Source organism: Leopardus geoffroyi, chromosome A1, assembly GCF_018350155.1.
Source record: "Leopardus geoffroyi isolate Oge1 chromosome A1, O.geoffroyi_Oge1_pat1.0, whole genome shotgun sequence".
Classification (NCBI taxonomy): Eukaryota; Metazoa; Chordata; class Mammalia; order Carnivora; family Felidae; genus Leopardus; species Leopardus geoffroyi.
The window spans coordinates 29239874-29257926 of NC_059326.1; the positions used below are offsets into that span (position 1 = coordinate 29239874).

General features: G+C 38.9%; 1 protein-coding gene across 10 annotated transcripts in view; it reads left to right on the top strand.

Moving 5' to 3' along the window:
• MTRF1 (mitochondrial translation release factor 1) overlaps nucleotides 1-18053 on the top strand; it is a 71454-nt gene that overhangs the window by 25443 nt on the left and 27958 nt on the right. For all 10 annotated transcript variants that reach the window (XM_045478034.1, XM_045478033.1, XM_045478024.1 and 7 more), the window contains 3 exons: nucleotides 1295-1376; nucleotides 1577-1684; nucleotides 11351-11523. In XM_045478034.1, the coding sequence (XP_045333990.1) occupies nucleotides 1295-1376; nucleotides 1577-1684; nucleotides 11351-11523 (363 nt within the window). The remainder of the gene's footprint in view (nucleotides 1-1294; nucleotides 1377-1576; nucleotides 1685-11350; nucleotides 11524-18053) is intronic.

Below are 18053 nucleotides of genomic sequence, written 5' to 3' on the forward strand. Positions count from 1 at the left end.
CAACACCAGTTTATTAAGCCTTCTTTTATAATAAATGATTAATCTGGGTTTAATACTGTAATCTGCTACAGATTGAATAGAGATTGAAGCCATTGGGATGCCAAAGAATAAAATATCACCTTTCCCCCTCCTCCAAGAGCAACCATATTCCAAAGCTATTAACTTGCCAGGCAAGGAGACAGATGTTGGTGAAGAAATTTAGTTCACCAAGAGGAAGAATCAACAGTTTTTAAGCCTTAGAAAAGGGGGAGGTATTCGCAGTGATTGTGTTAATTAAGGATTGAAAATTTGCTTTCTGGATAGAATGGAATGAATCAAAGGGTGTAGACACAGTTGGTTCACACAAGTCTTTACCTCCTTGTAGTTCAACGGATGATTTGTTTAAAGGACAGCGAAAAACAGTGCTGTCTGTATACTGTCTTTGCTTCTGTCCTATTTGCCATCTTCCTGCATTCAGTCTCCCTATTCTGGGATCCATAGTAGGGCTTGTTGAGAGGAATGAGGTGGAGTTACCGGTTACTGTGATTTAACCAGCAAGTCAACCAGAAGTAGGGTGTCACTCTTGGTCTGATATTCTCTCCCATAAACTATCATTTCTAGCAGAGACGGCATATTTCAAAAATTAGCAGTAGAGAGATCATGACACGTAGGAACTTTTAGTTTGATTTGCAAGACCTTTTAGTAATAAATAAAAAATAAAACTGCTTCCTTTTTCTTCTTTAGAGGGAAGCTAGTTACTTTCTTTATTAGGAAGCCCCTTGTTTTCTTTTCACAGCTCAAACTATTTGGGCCTTATCCTGGGGGACCTCAGTGTACATTCTTTAAGCAGAGCAGCTCTCCTGAGAACACAGGGCATGACCTGGGGCCTGCTGTCCTCTATGGCAGGAGAGAATAGTCATATGGAAAGAGTCCTTATTTTTGGCAAGTGAAGACTTCCAAAGTTTTACTTCATTCATTAGATGAAAGAAGCTACTGTTCAGAACTAATAAGAGGCAAAATCTGAAAAAATTGAATGGAACACTCTGGACTTTGATCTACACTTGGACATTTTAGAAAATTAAGATTGTCTGATAGCGTTGTGGAGAATACCCTGACAAGTAGTTCCATTGTTAGCATGAACTGATCACTTATTTTAGGTCCGGTCCACTTATAGCATTTAATGACTAGACCTTGTTGGGATGCTATATGATTGTGTTACTGATTTTTTAATGTTTGGGGGTCTTTTATCTAAAATCAAGCAATAGTATACCATAGAAAATATACACACAAATGCTGATTTTTCCCCCTTTTTCAGCTTTTCCAGAGTCTAGTGCCAAAGGAGAAATATGACAAAAATGACGTTCTTTTAGAGGTGACATCTGGAAGAACTACTGGAGGTCAGTTAAATAATTTTATTATAAATGATCCAAGAAAAAAATACTTAAATTTTACCTTGGTTTGACACACTTTAACTTTAAAAGTCCATTAAATGTGTTTCACTGTGGAACCAGTTACTCATTTCCTTAAGAGGCCTGTACCTAAGAATGGCTCTCTTAAAAATTTGTGCTGAATATTTTTTGTATATATATTTTTTTAGGTGATATCTGCCAGCAGTTTACCCGGGAAATATTTGATATGTACCAGAATTATTCAAGCTATAAAAACTGGAAATTTGAACTTCTGAATTATACACCAGCTGATTACGGTAGGCGTATTTGAGGATTTTGTCCATAGATGATGCTAAAAATTATTTTACGTCTGATCTCCATTAGAACCATGTGGGCCCATTTTTTATTTAAATTTTTCTTTTTTCTTTTGAAAGAGAGAGAGAGTGCACGCATGCACAAGTGGGGGAGGGGCAGCGAGAAGTGGGGAGAGAGAATCTCAAGCAATCTCTGTTCCGGGAGCACAGAGTCCAACACGGCTCAAACCTATAAACCATGGGCTCATGACCTGAAGTGAAATCAAGAGTCTGATGGGCTTTTAACCAACTGAGCCACCCAAGTGCCCCTCCCATTTTTTAAAACATTTTATCTGTATCTACTAAATGCTGTGATACAGGTTCATCATTCTCAGCGGCTTTACCCTAATAGGGGTCTTAACCAGGGGTGGGACGTAGTGAAGGAAGGAATGTCTGAATTAGAGAAAACTTCTCTAGGAAGGATAGATATACCTTGCCTTGAAACTCATTGTTCTCTATTCAAAGAAAGATGTGTTAAGGTTTTTGCTGTTAAGAACTTTATCATTTATGGGATACAACCTGAAAGTATTATCAGTTAGACTGAGTGGCTAATGATGTATTAGATTCTTTTTTAACCTCTTTAATTTTTATAATCTGAAAGGTTAAATATTCATAACAAAATAGTCTTTCCAAAAATTTGGTCTGCCAGTGGTTCAGCCTTATGCTTCTCTGCCAAATCCATTGAAATCGTTCTTCATAAAGGATTTTAACTTTCTGAGCTTTCTTCAAGCTCTCTTTTGAATATATTCCATCCACCTTATATTCTTATTATCATAATGTTGAAGTTAAAAGAAGAATCTTCTCCCTATTTCATATTATCTCAAAAACTTTTCTCACATTTTTATTCTCTCAACTTCTCTCTTCATTTCATTGCCCTTAGTAGCATTTTCTCTACCTTCCCTCAGCACCATGTGTGAGTTTCCTGACTTTGCATCTATTCTCTTTTTTTATGTGTTCAATTTTTATGGAAATGCAGAAAAAGTTAATCATTTGTCTTTATTTTTAAGACACCACTCTAGTTGGGCAGATAAAAACTTATACAATGTAAACAATAGCAAACAATACAAGTCCTTAAACTTTTAAATACTCAATTATGTTAAATCAGAACATCTGGTAGTAATTCTTTTTTTTTTTTTCCCCATTCTTTTAAGCCATATGAAAGTTTTTATCTTCTTGGTTATACATTGATACCCAATAATAAACTGCAAACTCTCAGGAAAAAGGAAGAAGGATTGAAGTAAGTTAAACAGTGGAGGAAAATGAATGAATAGGAAAGTTGTGCTTGGTACAGGTTTTCAATACAGCCAGTGGTCAGGAAAGAGGAATTGAAAGCAGAGGGAAGGAGCCACCAGAGCAACAATGTGGTGGTAGGAAAGATCTTGGTGTGTGTGAAGGACAATGAGGACCCCAGTTTACCCAGAGCACATTTGTGTTAGGAGGTCATAGGAAATGAGTTTAAGGGAGTAGAGTTTGAACAGCCTTGAAAGCTGAACAGGCCTTGATTGTTGGGGAGTAGAGAGCTGTTGGAGATTTTATCAATAAGCATATGACTTGATAAATACATATTTTAAGATTATTTAGGGGCGCCTGGGTGGCGCAGTCGGTTAAGCGTCCGACTTCAGCCAGGTCACGATCTTGCGGTCCGTGAGTTCGAGCCCCGCGTCGGGCTCTGGGCTGATGGCTCAGAGCCTGGAGCCTGTTTCCGATTCTGTGTCTCCCTCTCTCTCTGCCCCTCCCCCGTTCATGCTGTGTCTCTCTCTGTCCCAAAAATAAATAAACGTTGAAAAAAAAAAAAAAAATTTAAAAAAAAAAAAGATTATTTAGACAGCAATTTGCAGGATGGATCAAGAAGCTAGATTTAAGCAGACTGCAGAGAGGTTATTAGAGAAATCCAGGTATAACTAAGATTTACACTTGGCAGTAGACACATGGGAGATCTTCAAAGTCTAAGAATGGACAAAAGAGGGCCTAGTGCTTGCCCCCATGTCCAGGGTGTAGTGTAGGTGGTTTGATCTTCATAGCCCTGTGAGATAGATGTTATTAATCCCATTTTACAAATGAGGAGTTAGGCTCAGAGAGTAAGTACCTAATCCAAGATCACATGGTAAGTAATGGCAGTCCCAGGATTAAACTTAAGTTTTTCACATCCAGAATCATACATCCCCATCCTCATAGCCTATTCTGACACAAACAAGATGAGCCACCGGGATTCTAATCTTTCTAGCTGGGAAAACTACAACATTCATTCAAGATGGAACGCAGAGTGAATTATTAAATCTCTGGTTATAGTGAACACCCATTCAGAAATATGCACTAAATGCTGAAGTTGTGTAGCCAGAGCTTGGGTGAGAGAACAGCATCAAGGAGAAAGATTCAATAGCCACATCTAACACTGAGAGAATACGTGAGGGAGAGTCTATGGAGAGGGAACATGTAGGGCATCGGACCTTAGAGAACGGCCACATTTAGAAAGATTAACTAGTTGGCAAAAGAAAGAGAGGAGTCAGATAAGCAGAAAAAGGATGAGGACTGCATAATAGTATGTTTAGAAAGTAATATCTATTCCTAACATGGGGCTTGAACTCATGACCCCAAGATCAAGAGTCACATGCCCTACCGACTGAGCCAGCCAGGTGCCCCAAGGACAATATAATATTATGGAAGCAAGAGAGGAGAGAGTTTAAAGGAGAATATAATCAGAAATAGCAGCATTATGGGGCACCTGGCTGACTTGGTTGGTGGAGCATGCTACTCTTGATCTCAGGGTTACAGGTTCAAGCCCCACGTTGGGTATAGAGATTACTTAAAAAAATAAAATTTTTAGAAACAGCATTATAAAAGAGAATAGTGGTAAATGTCATCATGACCTCTCAGATGTATATTTTGAATCCAGTTTTCAAGAACAAAAGATGAACTCAATAACAACAGGGAAAGAGATTCTGTTCCAGGAATGTAGAGCAGCCTAAACAATTCCTAGACAATGTTTGGGAAACCTTTCTTTTAGATAGACTGATTTACTGGAAAAATAAAATAGAGATACCTTAAAAAGTAAAAAAGACTTTTTTTTTAAGTTATTTATTTTGAGAGAGAGAGAGCATTCGTGCAAGCAGGGGAGGGGCAGAGAGAGAGGGAGAGAGAGAATCCCAAGCGCAGAGCCCCGTGGCGGGCTTACAGACTGTGAGATTGTGATCTGAGCCGAAATCAAGAGTCAGACCCTTAACCAACTGAGCCTCTCAGGTACTCCAAAAAGGACTTTTTTTTGAAGGAAGAAAAATTTAAATATTTTACTCTATACCTTTAAAATTAAAGACGAAGTGGGGTACCTGGGTGGCTCAGCTGGTTAAGCATCCGACTTCGGCTCAGGTCATGATCTCACAGTTTGTGGATTCAAGCCCTGCATCGGACTCTGTGCTGACAGCTCAGAGCCTGGAGCCTACTTCAGATTCTGTGTCTTCTTCTCTCTCTGCCCCTCCTCTGTTGTGCTCTGTCTCTCTTTCTCTCAAAACTAAATAAACGTTAAAAAAAATTTTTTTTAATTAAAGACTAAGAATAAACCTCTACTTATTAAAATTATTAAATACTTAAAAGTTGATTTATTTATAATTCAGAGAAGAAAAGATGTGACTAGGAAGGCTAAAATAGAGGGGTAAAAAGTACCTACCTTATAAACTATGTACGTTAAATTCTCTCTATATATTTTAATATTTAATTGAAATGGAGAGGAACTCCAAAGATTCACACAGCCCTAAAAGCTAAGGTTGAAAGGAAACATACTTTCATGCAAAAATTCATGTATCGAGTGACTTAAAGTCTTGTAGTTTTGTGACCGTAGGTACAGATAGGGATAATACTCAGTCATTCCATAAATAGTCCAAACTAAATGATTAAAGATAGTTTTTGTGGAAGCAGTAGAGGGCAAGAGCTCTGGATATGTAGTATAAGTCTGAACTCTGTTATTCTGTATACTGGGTATCTGATAAATTGAAATATATTCCAAGTTAAAGGGATTCTATGAAGTGTATTACATTATCTCCTCCCTCCCAACAGTTTAATGTTTATAATTATGTTTTGCTATACTCTGCTTGCCAGTTAAATTCAGGGAAAGGTCGCTTAACGTAATGTGATGATTCATTTTATGTGTCCAGAAGACATACTTTTTACCACAGATGTGAGAAATAAATTTGTAAGGGGAGCCCTGGCATCCTTGAAGAGCTCTATGATTGCTCTTCTCTGTCGGCCAGACCTTAGAGTGGGGACTTTGGTAGCTCAATTGGGAAACCTAAATGCAATGGGAGTAATTGGATTTCAGGGTGGCAGGGGGCAAGTGGCAGCACTCAGCAGCAGAGGCAAGGTGGGTACAGTTGCTGTCATGGACAGTAGAGTCAAAGCAGCAGTCAGTAGTCTGATGCGTATAGACCTATGGCATTGGCTAGTTGACCATGGCGTCTCTAGAGGGAAAATAGATAGGAAGCCCCGTAAATTCTTACTTGATCTGTATAAGCAGAAAAGTGTTAGGTCAAGTGAACAGAAATCTAACTTTAATCATAAAAACAAGTCATCGCTCCTCAATCAGTTCTCAGACCTGAGCCGGTTTACAGGCCCAAACCCCTTGAATAAAGGGGACACTGGGTGCCCTTGAGGAAGGACCCCAGTATATTGCCAAATATTTATACTCTTCACTCTTCTCTCAGCATTCTCCCAAAAGGGATCTGTGGCCTTTTGCAAGGGTAACTGTGTCCTGCAGAAAAGGAAATAACCAGACTTTTCAGGGACTACTGGACACTGGCTCTGAAATGACACTGATTCCAGGAGACCCAAAACATCACTGTGGCCCAGCACTTAGAAGAGAGGCTTGTGGAGGGCAGGTGAAGAATAGTTTTAGTACAGGTTCCTCTCACAGTGGGCCTGGTGGGTTCCCAAACCCATCCTGCAATGGTTTCCCCAGTTCTGGATACATAGCTGGAACAGATATACTCAGCAGCTGGCAGAATCCCATATTATTTTCCTTGACCTGTGGGGTGAGGACTAGATGATGAGAAAGGCCAAGTAGGAGCCATCAGCATTGCCTCTACCTAGGAAAATAGTAAACCAAAAGCAATGCTGCATTCCTAAAGAGATTGCAGAGATCAGTGCCACCATCAAGGACTTAAAAGATGCACGGTTGATGATTCCTACCTCATCCCTTTTCAACTTGTTTATTTGACCTATAAAGAAGGTAGATCAGATCCCAATGAATGACAGTGGATTATTATAAGCTTAGCCAGCTGGTGATTCTAATGACAGCAGCTGTACCAGATGTGGTTTCGTTGCTTGAGCAAATTCACAGCCCCTGATACCTGGTATGTAGCTGTTGATCTGACAAATACTTTTTTTTCTCCACACCTGCCAGTTAGGACCACCAAAAGCAGTTTTCTTTCAGCTGGCAAGGCCAGCAGTGCACCTCACTCTCCTACCTCAGAGGTATATCATTTCTGCCCTACATCATAATTTAGTTCACAGGATCTTTGTTTGTTCTTGAGAGAGAGAGAGAGAGAGAGAGAGAGAGAGAGAGAGAGAGAGAGAGAATGAGCAAGCAGGGGAGGGGCAGAGAGAGAGGGAGACCCAGAATCTGAAGCAGGCTCCAGGCTCTGAGCTGTCATGACAACACAGAGCCCAACACGGGCTCAAACCCATGGACTGCGAGATCGTGACCTGAGCTGAAGTCGGCCGCTTAACTGACTGAGCCACCCAGGCGCCCCAGTTCACAGGGATCATCATTCTCTTCCACATGACATCAGACTGGCCCAGGAGAGCCAATGATACACTCTCAGTAACTGAACTGCTGATACTTATTGATGGCTAAATGTCAATACTGCTAAATGCTCTACAAGTGTTTATCTCAGTTATTCCTCACAACAACCCTTGGAGATAGGTTGAATTCAGCACTATATCATATGCTTACTTATGCCTTGAAGCACTACTCACATAGTCTGCAATGTGAATGGCTTTCCATACTGTAGCCCTAGTTATAATTACCATTTACAAGTAAGGAAACCAGAGCATGAACAAATGAAATAATTTGCCTGTGGACACACACTAGGAAGAGGAAAAGCTTAAATTTGAACCCAGGCAGCCTAAGATTGGCTCTAGTCATCTGTACAGTAAAGTTGCAGCCTTCTCCTTTCAGGTCATATAAATTCAAATATGTGCCCTCAACATGAAGTAGGTAAAGGGGGGGTGAGGGGAATAATATTAAAAGTACAGAGTGAGTATGAGATGGAAAATTTAATTGTTGTGGCCTCACTCTGTCTCAGTTTCTAGGTATCTTTCATAATATGAGCATCTGACTACACTGAGTATTAATGATAAACAATTACATTTTTCATATCATCTGACTGCTAAATGGTAGTCAGCTTCTTTATCTGGTATTCAAGAAGATAAACAGTAATTTGTTCCATCGCTGGAGGAAGACCAGCCGTGTTGGACTAGTAAGAGACAGTGTGTCAGGGGTGCCTGGCTGGTTCAGTCATTGAAACGTGCGACTCTTGATCTTGGGGTTGTGAGTTTGAGCCCCACGTTAGATGTAGAGATAACTTAAAAATAAAATCTTAAAAAGAGAGGGGGGGCGCCTGGGTGGCGCAGTCGGTTAAGCATCCGACTTCAGCCAGGTCACGATCTCGCGGTCCGTGAGTTCGAGCCCCGCGTCGGGCTCTGGGCTGATGGCTCAGAGCCTGGAGCCTGTTTCCGATTCTGTGTCTCCCTCTCTCTCTGCCCCTCCCCCGTTCATGCTCTGTCTCTCTCTGTCCCAAAAATAAATAAAACGTTGAAAAAAAAAAAAAATTTAAAAAAAAAAAAAAAAAAAAAAAAGAGAGGGTATGTCAGTCTCTGATAAGTTACCTTCCTAAGTCATTTTCTAGGGTAATCTAATATTATGGCCAATTTTTGTCCACCATGCTGACTTTAGAAACCAAGTGGTTAGATCTGACATCAGAGCACTGAATCTTCACTAGAAACATCTTAAGAACATGGCAGCAGCAGTGGCAGCATAGTTAACCCAGGGGAAGGAAGTTTGAGTTAAGGATTTTATAAGCAGCAAAACTGACTTATGAGTATAAGTATACAAACTTCTCAATATGCAGCGATTCAAGAAGTCCTTTTCCCATGTTCCCTTTCTGAGGAATCTACTAGAAGATAAAAGTTTAAACAACTAAAATATGAAGAATCAACATAAGGAGTAGAGGTGAGCATGCATGTGGTTACCTGCAGAACTAGGTCTATTTGAGGACTAAGGAAAATAATACAGTGTTTTAGAACTGTATCTGACAGTATAGAATACAATCATTTGAAAAATGGGAGAACAGGAAGAGCAATTTTTAATGTTTTTAGTAATCATGTTGTGGCAGAACTAGCATAGTTATTCTAAACTGTTGTATGTGTACTATGGGATAAAATAGAGGAATGATTATGAGATATTGTAGTATCTTCCCTGTCCTTAAGAACCAAGATTCTTGGAATGGAAGACAAGAGCAATAGAGAAGAGGCTGTCATCTTGAATTTACCCTGGAAGTATTAATTGTCAAGAACTGCAAATGGTCTGAGATTTTGCCCTACTTGCAAGCTAACAAGTTAGCACGCCACAGTTTTGTGGGTCAGAGACAGAGGACAGGTTATTGCTCGCAATAGCAGTAAGCAGAATATCACCATTTTTGTTTTGGTTCAATGAGCCCCAGGTCCTATAAGGCAACTCGAAGCCAGATAACTGCCTATGCAGTAGGTTTCATTATATGAGAGGAACTCTGAGCTTAGAGATCTCAAAATTTTTAAGTAAGCATGCTTGCCCATTGCTCTAACAAGGAGACGCTACCTTTACCTTCCAAGGCCATACGCAAACTTGTCCTTTGCTCTGGAAGGAGATGCACCTCCAAATCTGTTTCCTATGCAAACACTCTTAAAAATATTTTCTGGAACGAGAGGACAGGCAGTGCCTTATTTGCAAGATGTGCAGAAATGCAAGAAACCGATACAGAGTTGTCTCCCAACATCAGTATGAACTCGACGTATTTTCTGTCTCTGTCTACGCAAAGACCTGTAATCAATGACCTACCCAGTAATAGTGAACATTCCTATTGCCCAAATATTAAAAATATTGAAGTATTATTTCTCTCTGAAAGGAATGAAGGCTTCTTGGAGATATCACTGATTCCAGGTTTTGGGGAGGAAAAGTTCAGGATAATCCTGGGAAATTTTGTTATACCATAGTAAGAACTCTGTTATACTCTACAAGAACTCAGAAATTACCTTGAAAAAGCACCTGCTGGACAAAGATGGACAAGTTGAGCTTCATTGATAATAGTTGCAATTGATTTAAACATGATAGATATACTCAAATCCTGGATTTATAGTGGTATTTTAAAAATAGTATCTTCATATGATTAAAATGACCCTAGTTCATTATAGTGTCAGAGTGTAGCCTGATGCAGGACTCAAACCCAAAACTGTGAGACCATGACCTGAGCCAAAACCAAGAGTCAGATGCTTAACCAACTGAGCCACTCAAGTACCCCATGTCTGTATTATTTTATAATAAAAATATTAAAAAAAAAATATGTCCAATAAGAAAAGGCTAACCTAGGCATGAAGATTTTTTTGTGTTTATCTTCACGTTCTACAGATAAATAAACAAGAGCTAAATTTCAACAGATTCTTGAAAACTTAGGAGGACCTATATAGAATTATTCATCATGCAAAAATAAATAAACATTAAAAAATTATTTTTTAAATGAGCACCTGAGGGGCACCTGGGTGGCTCAGTCGGTTAAGCAGTTAAGTGTCTGACTTCGGCTCAGGTCATGATCTCACGGCTCGTGAGTTTGAGCCCCCCATCAGACCCTGTGCTGACTGCTCAGAGCCTGGAGCCTGCTTCAGATTCTGTGTCTCCCTCTCTCTGTGCCCCTCCCCTGTTCACACTCTGTCTCTCAAAAATAAATAAATGCTAAAAAAAATTTTTTTTAATAAAAAAAATAAAGGTGTACCTGGATGGCTCAGTCAGTTATGCATCCGACTTCAGCTTAGGTCATGATCTCACTGTTGGTGAGTTCAAGCCCCACGTCAGGCTCTGTGCTGATGGCTCAGAGCCTGGAGCCTGCTTCAGATTCTGTGTCTCCCTCTCTCTCTGCCCCTCCCCTGCTCATGTTCTGTCTCTCTCTCTCTGTCTCTCAAAAATAAACAGTAAATAAATTAAAATAAATACATAAATTCTTATGTTAGTGAGCCTTCTTTTATATAGGCACCACATTGGCCTACACTTGCATAGGGTAGTTCACTGAAGAAAATGTCCCAGTATTTTTTTTCTAGAAGAATTTTTATAAAAGTAAATTTTGTTCATTACAGAATGTTTAGAAACAAAAGTATAAAAAGTAAAATAAAAAAATATATTGTTCTTCTGTTCCCCAGAGATAAGCATGAATAATATTTTGGTATATTTCCTTTTATATATTAATACATTGACCTTGGGAAGATACAGTTTTGTACCTAGTTTATGTTCTCATCTTTGGCTCTGTACTTGGATTCAGGCCTGGGAGTAAGGGCATTTAAGATCCAAATCTCTTTCAAAGTAGAACTAGTTAATATTTTTGGATTTTATATTCCTAGGTGGGCTACATCATGCAGCTGCCCGAATTTCTGGTGACAGTGTATATAAGCATTTGAAGTATGAAGGTGGGATTCACCGAGTTCAGCGAATCCCCGAGGTGGGCCTGTCATCAAGAATGCAGCGTATTCACACAGGAACCATGTCAGTCATTGTCCTTCCTCAACCAGATGAGGTAACCTTACCAGGAGGCATTGACAACTTCAGCTTAATAGGTGTTTTGCTGACAAGCCTTAGCTTCTAGGAAACTGATTTTTTTTTTTTAATATATGAAATTTATTGTCAAATTGGTTTCCGTACAACACCCAGTGCTCATCCCAAAAGATGCCCTCTTCAATGCCCATCACCTACCCTTCCCTCCCTCCCACCCCCCCATCAACCCTCAGTTCTCAGTTTTTAAGAGTCTCTTATGCTTTGGCTCTCTCCCACTCTAACCTCATTTTTTTTTTCCTTCCCCTCCCCCATGGGTTTCTGTTAAGTTTCTCAGGATCCACATAAGAGTGAAATCATATGGTATCTGTCTTTCTCTGTATGGCTTATTTCACTTAGCATCACACTCTCCAGTTCCATCCACGTTGCTACAAAGGGCCATATTTCGTTCTTTCTCATTGCCACGTAGTACTCCATTGAGTATATAAACCACAATTTCTTTATCCATTCATCAGTTGATGGACATTTAGGCTTTTTCCACAATTTGGCTATTGTTGAGAGTGCTGCTATAAACATTGGGGTACAAGTGCCCCTATGCATCAGTACTCCTGTATCCCTTGGGTAAATTCCTAGCAGTGCTACTGCTGGGTCATAGGGTAGGTCTATTTTTAATTTTTTTGAGGAACCTCCACACGGTTTTCCAGAGTGGCTGCACCAGTTTGCATTCCCACCAACAGTGCAAGAGGGTTCCCGTTTCTCCACATCCTCTCAAGCACTAGGAAACTGATTTTTGATGATACACATTGAACTTTGTAGTCTATATTGGGAAATCTTAACTCTTCCCAAGGTAAAGTTGCCCTTCTTATGTCTCACCAGGGTGTTTTCTTTTGCTTTTTAAATAGAAGCCAATTCTCTTCATAAAACAGAATTCACAAAGTTTTTATAATGTTGCTTAAGTTTTATCTGTGGAAATGAATTCCATAGATAATATGTTGAGGGCAGTGACATAATATCTATATAGGGTCTATTATCTTATTAGTTGAATACAGCCATATTGCCTATTTTTTTTTCCTTTTTAAAATTTTATTTTAAATATACAGAAAATTGAAAGACTGCCACTAAAAACTTACATAACCTTCACCTGTAGTCAATACCCATTTACATTTTGCCATATTTGCGGGATTCCTATGTGTGTACGTGTGCACATTTTTTTAAATAACTATAAAGAGTATAGCAGACACTATGAGGCTTTATCCTCCAAATCTTCAACTTAACATCTTTTAAGATTAGGACATTTTCCTACTTAAACAATACCATTATCTGTGAAAATCAGCCATAATTCTGTAATATTATCTTCTAGGAAAAACTCCTGCACGTTCTGTTTACTCACAGAATACTCCTCCACTCTAAGTGTGTCGAGCTTTTTTTTCCGCGAGCAAGCAATTCCTCAATAATCTGTGGACACCAAGTGGCTGTCCTACAAGTCAACTCAATTCTGACATGACCTACCAGGAAATAGCATCAGACCCCACAGGCTAGGAGCTCATTCCCACCGGTCTCCCTTCCCTCCCACCTCAGAGGTCAGTCACCAGTCCAGGGTGTCACCTGTGCTTCTGACCAAGTGGCTATGAATTGAGAGGTTTCCACAACCCCATCCTTGAGCTCGATAATTTACTGAAGTAGCTCACAGAACTCAGTTACTATGAAAAGTTGTTTATTACAAAAGATACAATTCAGGAACAGCCATATGGGAGAGATGTATGGGGCAAAGTACGTGGGAAGACGTGCAGAGCTCCCCTACCCTGTCTAGGTTCACTACCCTCCTTGCACCTCCACGTGTTCACCAGCCTGAAAGTTCTTTGAACCCTGTGTCTTGAGGATTTTCATGGAAACTTCTATACATAGCCATGATTGATTAAACCATTGGGCACTAGCGATTAATTTGACCTCCAGCTCCTTTCCCTTCACTGAAAGTTGGGGTGGGGGCGGTAGAGCTGAAAATTCTAGTCCTCCAATCACATGATTAGTCCCCCTGGCAGTCAGCCCCCATCGTGTGGTTATCTAAGGGCTTTAGGAATCACCTCTTATTAACATACACTTAAAAAGGGGCTTGTTGTGTATAACAAAATACCTTCATCAGTCTTTATTTTTTAATCATTTGTTTTTAATTTACATCCAAGTTAGTTAGCATATAGTGCAATAATGATTTCGAGAATAGAATCCAATGGTTCATCCCCTACATATAACACCCAGCGCTCATCCCAACAAGTGTCTTCCTTAATGCCCCTTGCCCATTTAGCCCATCCCCCTACCCACCACCCCTCCAGTAACCCTCTGTTTGTTCTCCATATTTAAGAGTCTCTTATGTTTTGTCCCCCTGTTTTTATGTGATTTTTGCTCCCCTTCCCTTATGTTCATCTGTTTTGTATCTTAAATTCCACATATCAGTGAAATCATACGATATTTGTCTTTCTCTAATTTCGCTTAGCATAATTTTGATGAGTAATATTCCCACTGTGTATATATGCCACATCTTCTTTATCCATTCATCTGTCAGTGGACATTTGGGCTCTTTCCATGCTTTGGCTGTGGTGATAGTTCTGCTATAAACATTGGGGTGCATGTGCCCCTTCAAATCAGCATTTTTGTATCCGTTGGATAAATTCCTAGTAGTACAATTGCTGGGTTGTAGGGTAGTTCTATTTTTAATTTTTTGAGGAACCTCCATACTGTTTTCCAGAGTGGCTGCACCAGTTTGCATTCCCACCAGTAGTGTGAAAGAGTCCCTTTTTCTTTGCATCCTCACCAACATCTGTCATTGCCTGAGCTGTTAATTTTACCCATTCTGACTGGTGTGAGGTAGTATCTCATTGTGGTTTGGATTTGTATTTCCCTGATGATGAGTGATGTTGAGCATTTTTTCATGTGTCTGTTAACCATCTGGATGTCTTCTTTAGAAAAAGTGTCTAGTCATGTCTTTTGCTCATTTCTTCACTGGATTACTTGTTTTTTGGGTGTTGAGTTTGATAAGTTCTCTATAGATTTTGGATACTAACCCTTTATCTGATATGTCATTTGCACATATCTTCTCCCATTCTGTCAGTTGCCTTTTAGTTTTGCTGATTGTTTCCTTCACCATGCAGAAGCTTTTTATCTTGATGGGGTCCCAAGAGTTCATTTTTGCTATTGTTTCCATTGTCTCCAGAGACATGTTGAGTAGGAAGTTGCTGTGGCCAAGGTCAAAGAGGTTTTTTCCTGCTTTCTCCTCTAGGATTTTGATGGCTTCCTGTCTTACGTTTAGGTTTTTCATTCATTTTGAGTTTATTTTTGTGTATGGTGTAAGAAAGTGGTCTAGGTTCATTCTTCTGCATGTTGCTGTCCAGTTTTCCCAGCACCATTTGCTGAAGAGACTGTCTTTATCCCATTGGATATTGTTTCCTGCTTTGTCAAAGATTAGTTGGCCATATGTTTGTGAGTCCATTTCTGGGTTCTCTATTCTGTTCCACTGATCTAAGTGTCTGTTTTTGTATCAGTACCATACCGTCTTGATGATTACAGCTTTGTAATACAGCTTGAAGTCCAGCATTGTGATGCCTTCAGCTTTAGTTTTCTTTTTCAGAATTGCTTTGGCTATTTGGGGTCTCTTCTGGTTCCATACAAATTTTAAGATTGTTCTAGCTCTGTGAAGAATGCTGGTGTTACTTTGTTAGGGATTGCATTGAATATGTAGATTGTTTTGGGTAGTATTGACATTTTAACGATAGTTGTTATTCCTATCCGTGTGCATGGAATCTTTTTCCATTTTTTTGTGTCTTCTTCAATTTGTTCTGTAAGCTTTCTATAGTTTTCAGTGTATAGACTTTTCACCTCTTTGGTTAGGTTTATTCCTGGTATTTTATGGGTTTTGGTGCAATTCATCAGTCTTATCATAGGAAATTCAGAGGGTTTTAGGAGTTCTGTGGAGTTATTTCTAGGTTTGTTTGTTTTTTTTTAAATCAGGATTCCATCAAGTTTCATACCTTGTCATTAAGTCATATATATCTTTAAGGTTGGAACAGTCTCCCAACCCTTTTTTTTTTTAATGACATTAATTTTCTGAAGAGTCTAGACCATTTGTCTTATAGAATTTGTTTCCTCATGGTACTCTTTAACTCATTCCTTTATCCTGTTGCATTCAGGTTATATGTTTTTTGTGTTTTTTTTTTTTTAATGTTTATTTATTTTTGAGAGAGACAGAGCGTGAGCAGGGGAGGGGCAGAGAGAAGGAGACAGAAGATCAGAAGTAGGCTCCATGTTATGAGCATAGAGCCCGATGTGGGGCTCAAACTCATGACCGTGAGATCATGACCTGAGCTGAAATCAAAAGTTGAACATTTAACCAACTAAGCCACCCAAGGCGCCTCGGATTACTCATTTTGATCAAGAATACTTTATAGGCACTTATATTCATGTTGCATTTTATCAGAAGACACATAATATCAGATTGTCTGACTTTAGTGAGGATTAGTTTAAACATCGTGACCATAAAACTATCACCGTTTAAAAATTATATTTTTCTCTTTGCAGTTCCTGAGGAATCTCTGGGGTACATATATCCTATTTCCAACAACTTTTCAATGATCTTAACATCCATTAGTGATCTTTTTGCCTGAATCAGTTATTTTCTTTGGGGTTGCAAGATGGTAATATTCTGTCTTTTCTTCTGCATTTATTAACTGGCATTCTTTTCTGTAAAGAACTTTCCTCACTAATATATCCTCTCTCCTCCTTCCTTCTTTCTTTGTCTTTTATTTTACCTCATTATAAACTCAATATTATTTCATTATTGACCTCATTACAGACTTACAGTTTGTGAGTTCTAATCACTGTTGTGTTTAATGTTCAATTTGTCCCTGATTTGGTCAGTGGTAGCCTTTTTAGGGAAGCTCTTTTTGAAATGACCCCATTAGTTTTTGAGCATATCCTTGCTTTCTGGTATAATTAGATATCCTAAGCCCAACTTCTATCTGTCTGCCTCAGACTTGGTGTCAGATCTCATTTCTTTTGGTGAGAAATATACCCAGAAATTAAGAGCTGGGTACTATGTATGCTCATTATTATTAATGTGTGCTTACATTTAGATTCTTTAATGTACAGAGCTACGATATACATATGATTTTATTTTTTATATATATATATTTTTTTCCAACGTTTATTTATTTTTGGGACAGAGAGAGACAGAGCATGAACGGGAGAGGGGCAGAGAGAGAGGGAGACACAGAATCGGAAACAGGCTCCAGGCTCTGAGCCATCAGCCCAGAGCCTGACGCGGGGCTCGAACTCACGGACCGTGAGATCATGACCTGGCTGAAGTCGGACGCTCAACCGACTGCGCCACCCAGGCGCCCCTACATATGATTTTAAATAACTGGTACCAATTACTAGTATTACCAACTCAAATTTAACATTAAGGGAGTATTTCCTCCTCACCATCTTGCATTTTGTATTTATATCTCTTTACACTTGAGTAAAAATTTTATTTCTTAATCACGTTAATATATTTATGTTTTTCTTTATTATGTAGCATATATAAAATGTTTTTAAAATTAGCAAACTACTGAGTACTGTTTAAGAATTCTGTCCTTAGGATATTGCCTACCAGGAAAGCATAGTCAGAGCACTATGTTCAAAGACCATCTGAAATAATGTTTTTCTATGTGCTTATGATATCATTATGGTAAATATTTTGATTCATTTGTTTCTGTTCCTATTAAGTATTAGCATTTGAGTTTTCTTTCCTCTTTTATATAATTTCACTCTTGGTGTATGCAAACATTTATGTAGTTCAGAAATCAAAACCATAGAGTTTTCTTGCTTCCCTCCTTATTCCTTCCACCCCATTTTCACCTATCCTCTTATTCTCTTCATATTCTTGAAAATTAAACTCATGTAGTGGAGTTTCATTTTCATAAAAGAGCAAAGTCTTATTCTCTTAATTGACATTTAAAATTCTTTGTATTTCATTAAGTCACTGTTTCTTTGTTCAGCATTTTCCAACAGTCATTAGGTAGTTATAACATTTAAGAGAATAGGACATATAATATACATGTATTTACTACATGACTATTTAATATACTGTAACCACAAAAAATGGGAAATTACTCTTCTCTTTAGTGTTTGTTTTTAAAAAAGTATTTATTTTTTGGGACCGTGCAAGTGGGGGAGGGGCAGAGTGAAGGGAACAGAGGATCTGAAGTAGGCTCTGCGTTGACACTCTGAGAGCAGTGAGCCCAATATACGGCTTGAACTCACAAACCACAAGATCATGACCTGAGCCGAAGTCGAATGCTCAACCGACTGAGCCACCCAGGTGCCCCACTTCTCTTTAGCATTTATTGAAATTTTAAGGTAGCCAACACTGGCATATTTTAACAAAAGCTGTATAATCTTTTTCTTCACAGTATAGTATTCATTTTAGAGGAAACAAAAGAATAACCAAGTTGTATATTAGAGTCTAAAACTGACCCTGTTATTACTCTACAAAGAGAAAAATCATATTCGCTGCCATTCATACAA